Source organism: Lepidothrix coronata, unplaced genomic scaffold, assembly GCF_001604755.1.
Source record: "Lepidothrix coronata isolate B3197 unplaced genomic scaffold, Lepidothrix_coronata-1.0 Scaffold201, whole genome shotgun sequence".
In the NCBI taxonomy this organism is placed as follows: domain Eukaryota; kingdom Metazoa; phylum Chordata; class Aves; order Passeriformes; family Pipridae; genus Lepidothrix; species Lepidothrix coronata.
The window spans coordinates 1,595,137-1,611,898 of NW_016690381.1; the positions used below are offsets into that span (position 1 = coordinate 1,595,137).

Below are 16,762 nucleotides of genomic sequence, written 5' to 3' on the forward strand. Positions count from 1 at the left end.
TTCCCAGCCAGGATGGAATGCTCTAACTTGTACACCTTGCAAAGCAAACCAGACACTTGCAAGGTTTAAAAATCATTACTTGAAGTAAGAAGGTTCGGGGAGGCCCCAAACATGCACCAACCTCCCAAACAGGGCAAGGACACTGAAAACCAGAGACAAGCAAGCAGCCCACTGTCATTATCCACTGTAATTGTTCTGATGCCCATTTACCATCTTTGACATGAAGCTATTTTAAATAAACACACACACATGACACTGACATAGTATTAGTCACATTGTCTTCACAGACACCCTCTGGGCTGCCCCAGAAGGGAACAGTTTTCACTCCAGGCCAGAAACCAGCAGCGAGTTTCACAAAGTTTCACAAAGATCATTCCCTTTTTCATTCCCAACCCAAGCAGAACCTTGTTTCACCCCAACGCCGCAGTGAGTGCACCAGGACCTTCCAGCAAATCCTCTGAAATGGAGACACTTTACACTTGGAAAAGGCCAAAATTTCACAGCTCCGTTTTCACCCAGATTTGGAGAGAAGCTCAGCTTGTTGCACTTCGCTATTTGAGTGAAACCACTTAAAACTTCGGGTTGTGAAATAGCCCTTGACCTTCACAGACAGCATAACATGCAACTGTAGAGGATTTGATTTCCTGGAGACAACAGCACAGCAAGGCCACGGCACTGACAGCACACGGAGCCAGGAACTCCCTCTGGTAGCTCCTTGGCACATCCTGACCCTACCAACTGCCAAGGCTGGGGCAGCTTGAGGTTTAAATCAAAAGTACAGATGCTCCTTGGCACAGCAGCAGCAGCTGGATAGAGACAATTGCCTTTTGCCACCAGGTTACATTCTGTCAGCTAAACGTGATCTGTAGGAAGATACTTCCAACAAATCAAGAATTCCATAAGGGATCAAAATCTCTAAACATAAATACAATTAAAGCCTTCTAATATTAATGCACACTTTTTATTATATTAAAATCAGGCAATGGTCTGATACAATAAAAAGGCTGCTTATGGAATACTGTTATGTTAAACTTTCAGTACAGAGGATGTTAAATCCTTACAACTAATATTTTCCTCAAAAGTTAATGGAAACATCAATTGTTCATTGACTTGACAGCTGCTGCTTTAAAATGTGTTTATTTTTACTCTTTTCTTTTTTTCCTTTTTTTTTATTCTTTTTTTTACACAAACACTGAATTTTTCATAAAACTTAGGACACACTAGGTTGGTTTCTGTAAGCTTGCATCCACATTGCAGCAGTTAGTGGTCCAAAACAGTAAACTAGAAAAGGCAGTGATTTGCCAGGATGCAAAGCCAGTAAAGGTCCTTAATCTGCTGTACACTTCCCCAAAATCTTCACTGAAGAGATTTCTAAGACTTACAGAATACTAATAAAATCTACCACACACGGATTTGATTTGTCTGTAGTTGTCACATCTTTAGAAGGGCCAAACGCAAGTGCAACAATTTGTTAATTAACATTCTCGGGTCAATCCAAAGCACCAAAACACAACGATTTGAGTGTGGCTGGAGTGTGCTGAGAATCTCTTACGTGCAGAGTTTCCCCCCTTCAAGTTTGGCAGCAGAAGATTTGGGCAATCCTGGTAAATTACTGCTCTTTTCCCCACGTCAAAGCCTATCTAACAACACGGCCGTGGCCAGCTTGGCGGAGTGGCAGCAGTGCTGGAGGGAAGGGAAAATCCAAGTTTGCGAGCAGAACGGATACTCTTGTTTTCCAGGCTGGTGAAGACTAAATTTGTTGCAAAACCAAAATGATAAGCGAGAGGGAACAGGTCAAGTTATTGCCCCAACACTTACCCCTGGGCCAGGGGCGAGAAGAGTCACCAAAAGGGGCAAAAAGAAAGCAGCACCCCCACTAAAAAGAGGGGAAGAGGGAAGAGATTAAAAGAACCCTGAATCCCTCACCCAAAGCCCACGTCACTGGTGAGGGGGACCAGGAAGAGAAATACAATCTATGCCTTGGCCAAAGGAAAGAAGGAAAGCTTGCCCCAGATTATCAGGGCATTTAAAAAAAATAATAAAAACCCAAAAACGACCACAGTCACATTCAGCCTTTACTAGAGCGAGCACAAAGGGAGGGATGACTGAGGTTAGCACACATCCCCAGTAGTAGTCCATACAGCCCAGTGTAGCACTGGAAGCAAAAACCTTTGTGTCTACTCTAATAAATAGCCCTGAGCTTCGACTCTATTGCAAAAGACAGAGAAAGAAAAAAATAACCCAGGCCAGACACACAGCAAGGTGATTGTGGGATGGATCCTTTCACAGTTAAGTTGGATGTGCCACACTGGTCTTGACAGTAATAAATTTAAATAGACTTTTCCTGATACCAGAAGTTCAGCTATGTGGACAGTGGTTACACGACAGGATTATTTGTTATAGCACAACTTATATTTCAAATGAAAAAAAATTAGTATCATTTACAGTATCTCAAGAAAAACCTCCTTTGAATGGGAACTTCCTTTCCAGTATTTTGAGGTCTACAAGATGCATCTAGAAAATTTACTACTGTGGAAAATGAAGACAGCTTAAATTGAATAAGGGGGGCATGTTGGTTTTTGTTGTTTGTTTTTTTTTTTTTTTAATTAATTGCTGTAACATTGTCCTTCAGGTGGCTGAGGAAGTTTCATATTTTCTTTAGACATCATTAGACGCCGAAGCTCTTGCAGAACAACTTTGATACTATAAGAATTCTGCCATTTTGCTAGGACTGATATGGCTCTGGGGTCCACCTAAAATAGACAAAAAGACCATTCCTGTCAGAATTGGCATGTTGGATACACTTAACTCCACCCACACCCCCAACTAAAGATCCTACATGAAATCTGAGTGGGAGAAAGCAAAGAAAGCAAAAGCAAGTGTTTTCCCTAAAAGCACAATAAATCTCCACTTGTCCACTTCCCTGCTACCCCCTTTCCTCCTCCTCGAACAAACAGCACCACAAGCAGTGAGTAGTTAAGCAAGTTACAAGTATAAACAAAGCATTTGAAACTGCACATAAAAACAACATTAAAATGAACAAAAGCCAAAAACTTACCACTCCATTAGAACTATTTACTCCATTCATATTAATTTTTGTTACAAATCTTACAAATGGAGGTGCTTCTGGATACTTAGGCCCGCATTCTATTTTAAGGCTGTATATTCTGTTTTCATAAATTGTCTGAGGGGAAAAGAAAGGGGAAAAGAATTACATCAGGCAGTTCAATTAGCATTTGGTTAAAGCAGTGGCTACTTTAGGAATATGGGAATTACTAAACATAAGGGCAGGCAGTTAGATACTATGCTGGCTACCTCTGTTTTGGGTTCATTTTATAATATTCAGAGTATCAAATGTTTCTGCTTCAGGCTAATAAATTCTACTGCTCTTTCAAGCAACAAATTTTCATATGAGGAAATGGAGCTGGCATTGCTTCCCAGTCACCAGCTGAAATGATTTTTTTTTTAATCATCATATAGCTCAGATATAACTTTCCAACCAATCTTTATAAAGCAGCTTTGTTTTATCAGTTTCCTAATCCCACTTGAAACCAAAGGCCACAACTTTAGCTTCTGATCTGCAGTTGGCCCATCCTAGAACTGCTCTTGGAAAGAATTCTTTGGTCATAAACCTGCTGGTTCTCATAAGGGGAAAGGCTCCAAGATTCGACATGTTTGAAAGGACATCCTGATCCCAAACAGCACTATCACTTTGTCCCCACAACAGGAACACTGTCCCACTCCCAGGTAGCAGAAATCCTGGATCCTGGGTTTGTAACTAACTAATATGTGGGTACAAAGAGAGACAAATGTAACATGGCTACACTGATTCTTCAATATTTCAAAGTAATTAGAAGGAACAACAACAGTTAATGTCACCCTGCATTCTGAGAACAACTATTCTTGCTGTGCTGCTCTGGCATAGCTGGCCCAGAGCTCCAGCTGAGCTGGGCAATGTAGGCAGCTGGCAGACTTACACAACAGGAACAGGATCACCATGGGGAAGTTTAGGCAGACAAGCTCTCCAGATTTAGAGCTTCTGACACAATTTCCTGCACCTTCAACATTGCAATGAACATTAAACTCACAGGGCAGTGACCATGAACAAAAATCCAGGTGAGTCCAGAAGCAGTTCCTGCTCACCTGTAAGCACCAGGGCATGATGGTATCACTGGGACTTTAGAGTAGCTGCCCAATGTCCAAAACCTTCCTAGTGGAAAACTCTGTGCAATCCCTTCCTAGGCCTGGTTTGACTGAACAGGTTAATAATTCCCTTGGTATTAATGAATGTTTTGATGTACACCACTACCAAAATGTAAGAACTAACTTCCTGATCCAGCTGCTGCTTATCTGTGCCAAGGAAGTGTCTTCAATCCCTCTTGCACCACCAGCAGCAGGATCAGCCCTTGGCCAGAGCTGGCACCTTCTGGCTGCTCCTCAGCCACACAGCCTTTCACGTGCCCAACCAGGGCAGGGCAAACTGGGCACTGCCACAAAGTTTTAGGGGAAAATAGTCACCCATCAGCTCTGCTTGGCCTGCCCAGATCTCCTGACTGTGTCCCTGAGCTGCCTTGTGCATGGAGCAAGGAACAGCCCCAAGCTTTGTGCAGGGCTTTGGGGTCTCTTCAAATACCCGCCCCACGCAGGAAGCCTTGGCTGTGAACAGCCAGAGTAAAACATGTGCTGATAAAGCTGAAGCTTTGGCAGTGCCACTGTTTCTAAGCAGTCTATATCAGCAAGGTGAATCCCTGGCCTGGGAAGGAGAACACACTCCGTGTTTGGCTGCAGGGACACTCGGGGCAGCAGCACATGGGAAGCTCTGCACCACTGTTCATTTCCCCCCCAAGATATCCAACATAAGATTCTTCCACCTGCTACAAGCATGACTGCTTTCTGCCCAGATGGAGATAGGACTTTCCACAGCCAGTATTCCCACGTCCTATTAAGAAACAAAATGGTTGTAACTGAGGACGAACAGTGCTAAAAGCAGGACAGCCACTGAGCAAACAAGAATGACTGGAAGTTCCCAAAATCTCTCTCAATACAGCCTGTTGCCTTCAAGCAATGAGCTCAAAAGAAGTCAAGACACTTCTGGAAAAAAATCTGTATTCCTAAGTGTGTCAGAAAGACAAGAGAGGCAGAACTGAATCCTCTCCTGTGATGGTCCTCTAGCCTTGGTTTGCAGCATGACATGAATGACAAACTTCCATTGCTGCTGGCAAGGCAGCACACGCCTGTTTGCACATCTCAGCTCCCATTTAATTCTCTAAATTAGATTTCAAGGTTGTTTAAATTTTCCATAAAGTGTATGCACACAGTGAGCTTTCTTCACAGCCTTAATGCAGGCTCATTAGCACTCTCCCAATGTTCTAAAATCAAATGCTGTTCTAGAAAACAATCTGTGCATATCATAAACAAATGAAATGATCGTGACTGGGGAGATGTTAACAAAGGCAGACAAGAAGTAAACAACACTTCTGGATGAGATGGAAAATGCTGCATGTGTAATGCCATTATAAAGTACATTCTTGCACAACCTCGTATGTCAGAAGAGGCACTGACAGAATGGGAACACACAGGGCAGTGGCATGTCTGAATGTCTGTAAAGATTTTCATATAATGACCCCTGAATTACTGAGAAGTGATACTGAGGCCAGATGTAGAAGACAACATCTGTTATTGCAGGAAGGAGAATCAGCTCCTTGCACTCCATGGAAAGGAATTAAGGAAACAGAACAGTGAGACAACAGACAGGTTCTGGTTTTAGAACACATGCACACGTACAACACACAATTAAGTCCTCAAGTTCACTACTAGAGTGTGGACCCACAGTTTAGTAGGGCTCGGGGGGAGAAGAGAGAGCACAACAACACTCCCACAAAGACCAGTTGCGTTATAAGATGCTGCTTTGGGAGAGAACATTCAGAGAGGGAACTGAATTCATTAAAATTTGAGTTTCCTGAGTTAGCTGAAACTCTACAAGAGCAAGTCAGAGCTGCTGCAATAAAACCCAACCCATAAACTCAACGAGGACCAGCAGAGAGACCAGCAGTGCTGCACAGAACATGCCCTTGTACCCACATGATCTCCACATGAAACCTCACTAGCTGAAGGATTTTAAACCTTGCGATACTCAAAAGTACAGGGTACTAGAATTCTGGGATCTCAAAAGTTGTGTCTTAATGGATCTGCAAATATAAACCAGACATGTAATAGAACCAACCAGAGAAAGGCCCTAAAATATTCCAAATTATAAGCAAAAAGCGATATAGTACATGAAAACCATTATTATACAGAACTTAGAACTTCAACATAATTCACTTTATGAAGTGTTTTTTCACTCATTTGTCTTTTTTTTGTTGTACTTCAGTGGTTAAATTAGGAGAAAAAAAGAGGGAAGAAAAAATAACTGTACTATTTTAGTATTTAACTGGATACTTACTCTTGGAGGCCCAATAATCATTCCTGTCCATCTTGTAAGTGTCATATCTTCATCATCTTCAAGGCCCCAGCTAACTGTTCCATCCCCTACTCCCTTCTGACCTTCTTCAAGTTCTTCCAAAAGACGAAAATTACGAGGAACTTTTACTCCTGAAACAATCAGAAAAACATTTTGATTTGAGAAATCTAGTAAAGAAACAAAGCTAGGGTAATTTCCCTGATACTTGTGGTCAGTGCACAGAAAACATTTTGGCAAAATCATAAAAATATGACTATTTTTTGAATGACAATATTTCAACATTATGAAAAAGCTATCCCATATTTAGCTCGGATTTTACAAGCAAAACCAAGGTATCCCCAAATAAACCTGCCAGAAGGCTGATAGGCCACATGTTATGGCAGGCAGTGAAATGAAAAGAAATCTGTTTCCTCAGATACACCTGGTATTATGGAGCTCTAATTTAGCACTCGTGTATATGATTTATAGCATGAAAATTCAGAAGATTCTCCAAAATGACACCATGAGAGGCTTCATATCACTGGACTGACTCAGAGCTTTTAAAATACCTTTTAAAGCAAATAAAACTCTTTCATAACATTAGGAGGTTAATCTGAAGTTAATTGAAGTGGGCTTTGTCAGCAGCAATAGCATCCTTTGTACTTATGACCTCCACCACCAAGGAATTAAAGCACTTCTTAACTGCTGGCACATTTATCCTCAAAACACACATTAATGGAAAACAATGGCACAGAGAGCCTAGGTGGCATATCCAAGGTCACACACTAAGTCAGTGGTGAAGGAGGATCTCAAACCCAGTGGACTTAATGACTCACTCTTCTTCAAGGTATCTGCACCTGGGCATCACAGAACAGAAACACTTGAGGACACCTCTGCTCCTTTTGTTGTGTTTGTGGGGCCAGGTTTTGCTATGAGGGGGCTACAGGGTTGGTTCCTGTGAAAAGCTGCTGGAAGCTTCCCCCATGTCTGACAGAGCCAGTGGCAGCTGGCTCCAGGATGGACCCACCGACGGCCAAGGCTGGGCCAGCAACACTGGCAGCACCTCTGGGATAAAATATTTAATGAGGGAAAACGTTAATGCACAAGAGCAACTGCAGCCAGAGAGAGGAGTGAGAATCTGAGAGAGGAACAGCACTGCAGAGCCCGAGGTCAGTGCAGAAGGAGGGGCAGGAGGTGCTCCAGGCACCAGAGTGGAGGTGCCCCTGCAACCTGTGGGGAAGAGCACGGTGAGGTACCTGTGGCCCCGCAGCCCATGGAGGTCAGTGAGGATGCAGAGATCCACCTGCAGCCTGTGGAACAATGCTTGGCCATGTGAAAAATACAGAGGATCTAAGGCATTGCAAAATGTAGCAGTGCTTAAAATCGAGTAACTCCAGTAGCATTAAAGTTTCCTTTAAATACATTAAGGACTTAAAGAAACTAAATGTCAGAGATGATTTTGCTGCAGAATCAGTGTGGTTCAAATTTCATTCACTACAAAGCATGCATGAAGGAAACCAAACCAGCAAATTACTACAGAAATCAGTTCATTGGCCAGTCTGACACACACCTAACGTGGTAGAACATTCTGAGGAAGCACAGTTCGGTAACACAGCTGCAGCAGCAGCATGATGAGGAGCCCAGACTCAGAAGAGCAGCATCCACAGACACCAGACCTACACTACACCAAACCTTGTTCAGGGGCTGCTGAGCACGACTCCAGCACAGCTCCCTGCCAAATCCCCTCCCAGCCAGGCCCTGCTGTTACCATGGCTGCTGAGAAACACAGATCTTTGGCTGCAAAAGGAAATGAGTCAGTTGGGGCTGGTGAAGCCATCACCATGAGATTGCCCCAAGCGTCAAACCCTGGGTGGTAACAGGACCTCCTGAGCACCACTCTCACATCCCCTGCACAATGAACTCCAGCATTTCCTCTCCCAGAAAGTCTTGAAAGTATGAAGTATGCCTGTGAACCTCAGGCATATGAAGGTTCAAGTATGCAGGTTATGCCTGACCCATGACAGACAAGCCACTCCATTTTTAATTCTATTCCCAACACTCTCCACGCTGTAGTCTCGGGAAGCAGAGCAGCCCAGCTCCAGCACTGGGAACACAGGAGCTGGGGGACAAGAGAAGCAGATGGAGCAGGAGTTGAAGGACAAGGTGCCACCTTTGCTTACACACACCCCCTCTATTTCCCTATTTTTGCTGGAGTGGATGCACAGGAGAGCTGGTGATGGGGAATGATTCACAGCATGCAGTGCCCTAAGCCACTGTCTGGGCTTCAGCCCTGCCCCGTGAAAGGAAGGGCCAGGGAAGAAGGGCAAGCAGAAGGTCCTTCTAGAGGGGGACTCCACCTTCAGTCTGACACAGCAGCTCTTCCACAGTGCAGGTGATGCCACAGAGGAAACTCTGTGGCTGTTACCAGATCCCCAGCCTGAGCCCCCCAACTCCAGTGATCAGCCTGAGCCCCTGAATACCTGCCTGGAATGTGTTACAGAGCCAAAAAAAAACACTCTTCCAGACCACAACATCACAATGCTTAACAAGCATCATCTCAGCCCTTCGGTCCTTGACTACAACCCTTCATATTTATCAGTGGTGCAAAGACAATTTACTGATATTTGCTCAGCCCAAACCAAATAACCCAGGAGGAATCAGCTTTATGGCAGACACAGGCCACACATCAAAGAAGGAAACCACAAATACTGCCTGTCCACCCTTCCTCTGAGCATCATGCCCTGTTCACTGAATCCCCATGAAGAAAATTAAGTGAGCATGTAATTAAAAATGACATCATCATGTATATATTCAAGCAGGCCACAACCAAGGCTGAAAGGCAGCCTTAGTTGTGAGATTTGCTAACCAGAGCTAGGCTTGGCTTTACAACCTTACAGGAAGGCAAGGCAACTTTATTGCTGAGCTCTCCCCAGATACAGCTGCTCTGATTCAGCATGAATCCAGCATGAATCAGAGCCATAAAAGAGTCACACAGGACCTTACAGTTCTCTGGGAAGCCTGAGGTCTCCAGAGAGCTGGCGAGTCATATCGTGCGCTGGCTCCAATCACACGGAAAATGTTTCCATAAATGAGTGCTAATTCCACAGCAACTGCTCACTTGTGACCACTGCAGGGGCATGATGGCAAAGGGAGTGCCCAAGGGAAGTACATACATTCCAGTTTTTATGCACTTTACAGAAAACAAGGTGATCATGGCAGATAATTGGTCACTTTACAACCAATGACCCTGTCCAACAGCATCGCTGCCTCCTAGAAATGTGCTAAAGGTCAGAGGTGTAATATGGAGGATCCTCACCTCAGCCACCACAGAAGGTGGTCATTCAGCTCCCTCCCTGACACATTCTCAGGAGATTCATACAGCAGAAGGAAAAATCACACATATGCATATAGAAGACTATGCTTTAAATAATTTCTAAAAAACCTGCCCTTAAGCAAGGCAGAATACAAGATCAGACTGACCCTTCTGGTCAGCCAGGAAAGATGCACATGGCCATTAAGCCAAGCCCAGCTCCTCTTCACTTGCAAAGGCCTGGAGCACTCATGGTCCACTACCACATCCTGCCAGGACCTGAATCTCAGAACCCACATGGACTTTATCACTTGTGGTCCTACACAAGTACATCATCATCATGTTTGCTGCCCACCAAGATTCCTAGGGAGTGACTGGATCTGTTCTAGGCACACACAGTATTTGCCAAATGACTTCCATGGCTAAACCATGGCAGATGCAGAGCCAGGAGATGTCCTGTGCCCGCTGACACAACCATGAGCTGTCTGTGTTCCCTCCCCCCACCCCCCAATAAATACCTTGCATAACCCTTTCAGTGTAGCAATGGAGATTTCCAAGGCAGCAACCAAACTAACCTGTTTTTCTAAGAGCCCTTCATTTAACACAAGAAAACCTACATGAAGTGAGAGCAATTAAAAAGTAATCAACTTGTCTAAAGTACTTTCAGTTATGCATTTTGTCTTTACTATGGTTCAATATGACTCTCAAATAGCAGCTTCATTTGAAACAAAAATACAGTAATATCTCAATAACTGCTTCACTTGCAGCTTGTGCTGACCTCACAGAAACACTTCCAGAAATGGAGCTGAAAACATATTTCAGAGCAAAAGGAGGTATTTACTATTCATCACAACAGCTAAATCATAACTGTACTGACAAGGGAGATCTCCAGTGACAGACTTGTACAGTCCTTCTGAAAGTTAACACCTTTCAGTAGTGTCCTTTGGTGAAGCCTCAACCCTACACAATAGTTCAGCAGTTACACAAAATTAATGAAATCACTTTATGGCAACTAAAGAGCAGAACTAAACCACAAACTAAGCTTTCCAGAAAGTCAGGAAATGTACTTTACACCTTGCAGATCTTAGTGTTGCAGTTAAGAAGCTGCTCGGTTTTGGGTGATGTGACTTCCTCCTCAGCCTTCAAGAGAATCAGGACCTTCTGTTTTCCTGGTCAGAAACCCCCCTGGCAGCTCACAACCCAGCTGTTTGCTAAAGCAATGAGTTGCAAGACATAGCCAGCACACTGATATGGGGACAAAAGGAGTGTGACCAATGCCTGGTCAGAGTCTCACTAAGGGAAGAACAGAATTATTCCTGGAAGACACTTAAACGTCAGCTTGGACTTTTAAAGAGCTTAAAGCACTCTCAGGTTTATCTTTTATCACAGCACTACTAAAGACACAGATACTCTTACAACAGTTTTAAGATGATCCTACCAGTCTGAGATTTTTCTCAAATTTACATTCCCATGAAGTTCACAGTACATTTGTACCAAGTTAAAAATGACACTTTCTCACAGACTACACTTTTTCATCTTTCCATTTTCCTCAGTTACACAGTGGAAGCAATTCCAAATCCAGAAGCCTCAGAAGCTGAGAACAGCACAGTGAAACCAGGTGGGCAGGGTGCCTTGGGAGCAGATCCTCTTCTCAAGCATTTCTGATCAGTGTCAGTAGAACAAAACATACACCTCTCAAAAACTTCAAGAACACGTTTCTCTCTCCTTTCTAAAGTGAAATTCAATTACAAGCATTTCTCTTCAGGACTAAAGCACAGGCACAGGGCACAGCACACCTCAGCAAAGTACCCAGCAAATGCACTTCACTCTCATGGGGCTCCAAAATGAGGAACTGTCTTTTGCTGAAGGTTTCTCAATATCTTCACTGATAACAAGCAACTTATCAAACTGGCCTTTATGGACAACTTAAACTCTGCTTTCTGTACTAGTTCCTAGTTTACAGTAACTCGAGGGAGCTGAAATCAAACAGCTTTAAACACCTCTGTTGCTTAATACATTAAAGGGCCTTCTGTTGCTTGTTTCTGTGTATTTAATATTCAGCTTTAATTACATCCTTTCCAATATATGTCTCATCTCTTTGCAAAGATTGTAACTGCTGCCAATTGGATAAGCTTACCCTTGCAGCACTGGAACTGTAAAAAGTATGTAAACATTCCCTGTCACAATGGTATATAAGGTTTCTGAAGTGATGGAATATTTAAAACTGAATAAAAGGCTTTCAGCAATTGTCACAAAAGCTTTCGGAACACAGGAACTTTACATTTCTTGCATCATCTTTACAGTCACAATTTCCACTCCGACAATGCAGGCAGGTACTGAGGTATTCTGCAGACCCAAAATAACTTCCTTGAAACAATCTGAGTGTTTTCTTTCTGTGTAAGCTTGAGTGTTGGTTCTACCTTTCAATACTTTAGGCAGGTCACTTGAAAAGAGATCACTTAGTCTGAGGCAGGCTGGCAGCACCACTCAGGTGTGAGGCCAAGCACAACTTTCCAGCAGCAGTAGAGTTAAAATCAGATGATTTCTGTTCTTGTATCACAGCTGAAAAGCAAACACTTCCAGTGCAGCTACAAGTGACTCTAGAAAGTAAGTCACCCCGGACTGGTGTCCTGGACCAAATCTTTACACTTCATCTCCCCAGGGAAAAACCCACCATTTCCTTTGGCACTGTGAGAGGAAATGGCTGGGACTGAGGGAGAGCTGCTCTCCTGCTGGCCCTCCTGCCACAGAGGATGGCTGGGTTTTCCCACATTCACACCACCCAAAGGTGAAGGCAGAGCACAGGTTTGCAGACAAGCCCTGAAGAGCAGGCGCTGGCACTGCTGGGCCAGGCTGTACCAGCACAGGCAGGATGTGCCCCCCAGGCCTTGCCCACACCCACACAGGGCACAAACCACCAGGAGGGGAAAGCACAGTAACTTGGAATAGTTAAAACACACCCTCACTACCTGAAAATCCCACCCTGAGAGTCCCACCCTTCCCACCCCTCACCAAATCTGTCAGTATTGCACCTTCCACGATCCCCACCTGCTCACGTGTTTAATGCACTAATGAATACTTTTAAGTTCTCAGCCAGAATAAGGTTCTTCAAATATATTATGTAATTTGTATCACTGGACATGAAAATATGCAACTGAGTATCATCTTGGAGGAGTTGTGAACTATTTACCTTTTTATTCAGTCTACTGCATCCTTCTATTACAGTACACAGAGCTCTGCAATCAACACCTCTAGCAGCTGCTATTACAGTCTATCTTATTTAAGAAGGCATAATTTATCTTCCATTTTCTCTTCAATTACTTTTCCCCTACCCTTGAGTATTTTACTTACAGGCTCAGAGGGCACTTGGTGGCTGCAATATTTCCTTTGAGATAAGAAAGGCTGTTGTCTGCTGTGCACTCCAAGGAGCCATCGTGGGGCACTTCCAGGGGCAGCTACACCTGTATCCTTCAATACACAGTTTATTCTTATTGTAAGGTCTCATTTGCTTTCCACAAGCATAACTTAAGAGTTTACAGTGATGTTATAGGGCCCTCAACAGTTACAAATATATATTTTTATTACACTGTACCAAATCTGATCCATGCTCTTCTCTTAGGAGCATTAAGCCACATATATCAGCACTATCATGGCCATGCACTGAATTAATTGTTTTTCCACAGTTCCTCGCATTCTTTGAACACATTAAATCTGGGCAAACCATTTTACTACTGAGTTCTTCCAGGTTGTTGGTAAACATGGTGTCTCGAAGCCCTGCAACATACCCACTAAACTAAATTATGAGAGAAAAGTGAGTTAAATGAGGTCATTAAACTCTTCCCAGGGTGAAAGTTAGGGAAACAGGATCTCACAGGCCAAGACAGATGGATTTTTACCCATTATAAAAACTGAATCTGCAGGACAGCAACATGGAGCAAGCTACATAGGGTTGGGGGTTTGCCCTTATTAATTATGTCTACCTGTTTATTAGATACAAATACATAATCTATCTACTTATCTAATTGCCAGGACTTTTTTAAGTCACAGGGGCATTTGCAACCACTTCTTCCTCTGGGCCAGGAGCTGCTTTTGAAGACAGAGTGAGTATTTTTCATCTTCAATATCTGTTTAAGCTCCTTTGCTGAACACAAACTCAGGATATCACATATATTCCAGTGCTTTACAAGCAAATAGGAACACATTAAGATTTCCATGAAACGAGTATTAGCAAACTCTGTTTTCCAGATGGGTGAAGGCAGTTCTAAGGTACTTGCCCCAAGTCTCGTGGTGATGGAGAGTGAGAAGGTGTCACCTCCAGGCCTCTCTGCCTTCAGTGCAGGGTTGGGAATGAAGAAACAACCTGCATTGCAGTGCCACTGCCAGCACCTGGACACTGGGATGTCCTTGCTGTCAGGAGAGGGAAATCTCCATCCTTTCCCAACACAACAGAACAGGGAGCACTGCTGGGAGGGCAGCCCATGAGTTACAGCCCAAGCTCTCAGGCTCCCACCCATGGCAGCTGCTGCTCTGTATCCTGAGGGTCTTCCAGACTGAATTTTGGGGTTTTTTTTGCACAAATCCAGTGTTCCTGCAGCATATGTTTGTAAGTCACACTCCTCATGATCAGCTGGAGGGCTGTGCCCACACTGCAGGCACAGGACACTGAGGGCCCTGCTCCCACTGCCTGCTCCCAGCACTGGGGACACAACAGCTGTCAGAAACCCTGGAATAGCAGGAACAGCCCAAGAGACACAGTGTGGCCAGCACACGATGGGTAACAAGAGCCTGTCTCGGTGCTGTGCTGGGACTGTGGCCACAGCCCAGGCCCCTCTGTGACCACCCAACAATTACCTCAGGAGCTGCACAGGCTTAACACCAGAAATATTTGCCTTGTTCTTCCAGTCAAGTACAAAATGCAGAGTCAGCAGCTTGAAAGGATCCCTGAGAACACATGGCAGCCAGGAGAACACGACAGAACAGCGCAAGGAGGATCCACTACAGTTTTTGTGTCTTTAATCAACTCCTCACAGTCACAAGTGTCCAAACACAGACCTGTAACACATAATTCTCAGGACAGCACCTACTGCACTTTGAAAGAGTTTCTATTAACTTGATTACTATGAATTATGTGCACTGTGATGGTTATCCTTAAAATCTGAAAGTGGTCATGGACAGAGAGTTATCTGTAAAAAAAGAATTCCAAAAGATTTCTGTTACATCTCCAACAGTCACCTTCTGGTGAGCTTGGCAGTCAAACTCTGGAGGGAGCAATTTGAAAACAAAGCACTACAGGGGCACCTGTGAGACCCTACATGGACTGAAGAAAATAGGACAATGAAAGTGGCTGGACAGAAGTGACTCTAATTGACTCTATATGTTGAAGTTCATTAGAGGATGGCAGCAGAGAACAAAACCCATTTCAAACCTAGTTCCAGCATTGCTGCTTAAGGTACAATGATAAATGCAAAGAGAGGGTGTAACTACTCAGAGCAGGCGTGGAGCAAATTCAAAAAGGGTATAAAAATACACCGACTGCTTGGAGCACACACGTCCTGACACGGTTTTGGTGGAAGAGGGAGACACCAGGAGCGAAAAAGGCTTTTAAAGCAGCCGATTTCCCTCCGGTAACTCCAGCCAGGGCCCAGTGAGTGCCGAGGGGAGGGAGCGGGGCCAGCCCCGGACACACGAACCCGCCAGGGGGGAGCGCGGCAGGAAAAGCGCCCGAACGGCGGCACCGGGACACCTGGTCCGGCCCCGAAGGGTGCGGGCGGCTGTCCCGGCCACGACGGCCCCGGCCCCTCGGGGCTGTCCCTGTCCCTGTCCCGGCCCGCCCCGCGGGCACAGGCCCTGCGCGGACTGTCCGCTCCCAGCCGGGGGCCGGGACACACGTCCCGCAGGGCCCAGCCAGCCACGCTCGCCCTCCCGGCCCGGTCCGGGGCCGCTCTCCCCGCTCGGCCCCGAGATGGCCCGGCCGGGCCCGCGGGACCCGCGCACGGAGCGGCTCCGGCTCCGGCTCCACCCCCGCCCCGCCGGGCCCCGCTCGGGGCCGCGCCATCGCCCCCTCCCCGCGGCCGCCGCCCCTCCGGGCACCCCTCGCGCTCCCCCGCCCCGGCTCGGCCCCGCGGGAGCCTCGCCCGGCCCGTCCCTCCCCGGCGCCGCCGCCCGGCCCGGCCCGGCCCCGCTCACCCGCGCCCGTGGTCGCCGCCATCTTGCGCCGCCGCCGCCGGCCCCGCCCCCGCGTGACGTCACCGTAACGCGGGAACTGCGGCGCCGGCAGGCGCGGCGCGGGCGGGCGCACTAAGGGGAGCCCGCGGCGCGACGTCTGCGCGGGCAGTTAGTTCTGTGGTGCACGCACAGCGCTTCGGAGCTGTATGACGCGGGCGGGCGCCTCGGTGATTATCGCCCCCCTGCCCCGCCCCGGAACACCCACCCCGGGGTGCACAAATACCAGCGCGGTACCAGGCACTTAACACCCGTAACACTCCAGCACAGCTTCCCCCAGCCCGCTCCACTTAGTACATAACATGAAAAAAAAAAATTAAAAGTAGAAAGGAGATGAATTCTGCTTTGCGTTGCAACACGTCTTTCCAAAAACTGTGCCCCAAGACTTCGTGTGAGAATTTGCAGAAACAATTACGAAGCAAAACGTGTTGGAGGACCCATCGCAGTTTAAGCCGTTTCCTGCAGCGAACCTTGCCAGACTCAGCCTGGAGCAGCAGCGAGAGCCGAGGAGCTGCTCCCGTCCATTGTTCCGTGAAGCTGCTTTAGAACGGCAGCGTTGGCCTCGCTGCCTGGATTGCATTTCATCGAATAACATTTCATTTTACCCACGGCTGAGCGCGGCGCTGGCCGAGGGCAGCAGGAAGGCAGCAGGAGGGCAGCTAGATGGCATGAGAGCCCAGAGCTGGGTGGGGACAGGGGAGCCCAGAGCTGGATGGGGACAGGGGAGCCCAGCTGAGCTGGATGAGGACAGGGGAGCCCAGAGCTGGATGGGGACAGGGGAGCCCAGCTGA

At 46.1% G+C, this 16,762-nt stretch overlaps 2 protein-coding genes across 5 annotated transcripts in view; both read right to left on the minus strand.

Annotated features, from left to right (window-relative positions):
* Positions 1-264: 264 nt before the first annotated feature.
* UBE2V1 (ubiquitin conjugating enzyme E2 V1) lies at positions 265-15,989 on the minus strand. Of its 4 annotated transcripts, none has more exons than XM_017832328.1 (5): positions 15,936-15,989; positions 13,101-13,217; positions 6,443-6,591; positions 3,059-3,184; positions 265-2,753 (listed from the first exon to the last, which is right to left on the minus strand). In XM_017832328.1, exons 3-5 carry the CDS (start codon positions 6,485-6,487, stop codon positions 2,607-2,609), a joined length of 318 nt encoding a protein of 105 aa, XP_017687817.1. In that variant the 5' UTR covers positions 6,488-6,591; positions 13,101-13,217; positions 15,936-15,989; the 3' UTR covers positions 265-2,606. The 4 variants fall into 4 exon arrangements, with proteins under 4 accessions (XP_017687817.1, XP_017687815.1, XP_017687814.1 ...); XM_017832329.1 differs by lacking the exon at positions 15,936-15,989 and adding an exon at positions 14,601-14,723 and having other exon boundaries at positions 943-2,753; XM_017832326.1 differs by lacking the exon at positions 13,101-13,217 and having other exon boundaries at positions 15,936-15,984.
* A 583-nt stretch (positions 15,990-16,572) lies between these two features.
* The window catches only part of LOC108505887 (transmembrane protein 189-like), an 18,593-nt gene continuing 18,403 nt past the window's right edge, over positions 16,573-16,762 (minus strand). Inside the window, exon 6 of the mRNA XM_017832308.1 lies at positions 16,573-16,630. Coding sequence (XP_017687797.1) covers positions 16,573-16,630 — 58 coding nt within the window. The remainder of the gene's footprint in view (positions 16,631-16,762) is intronic.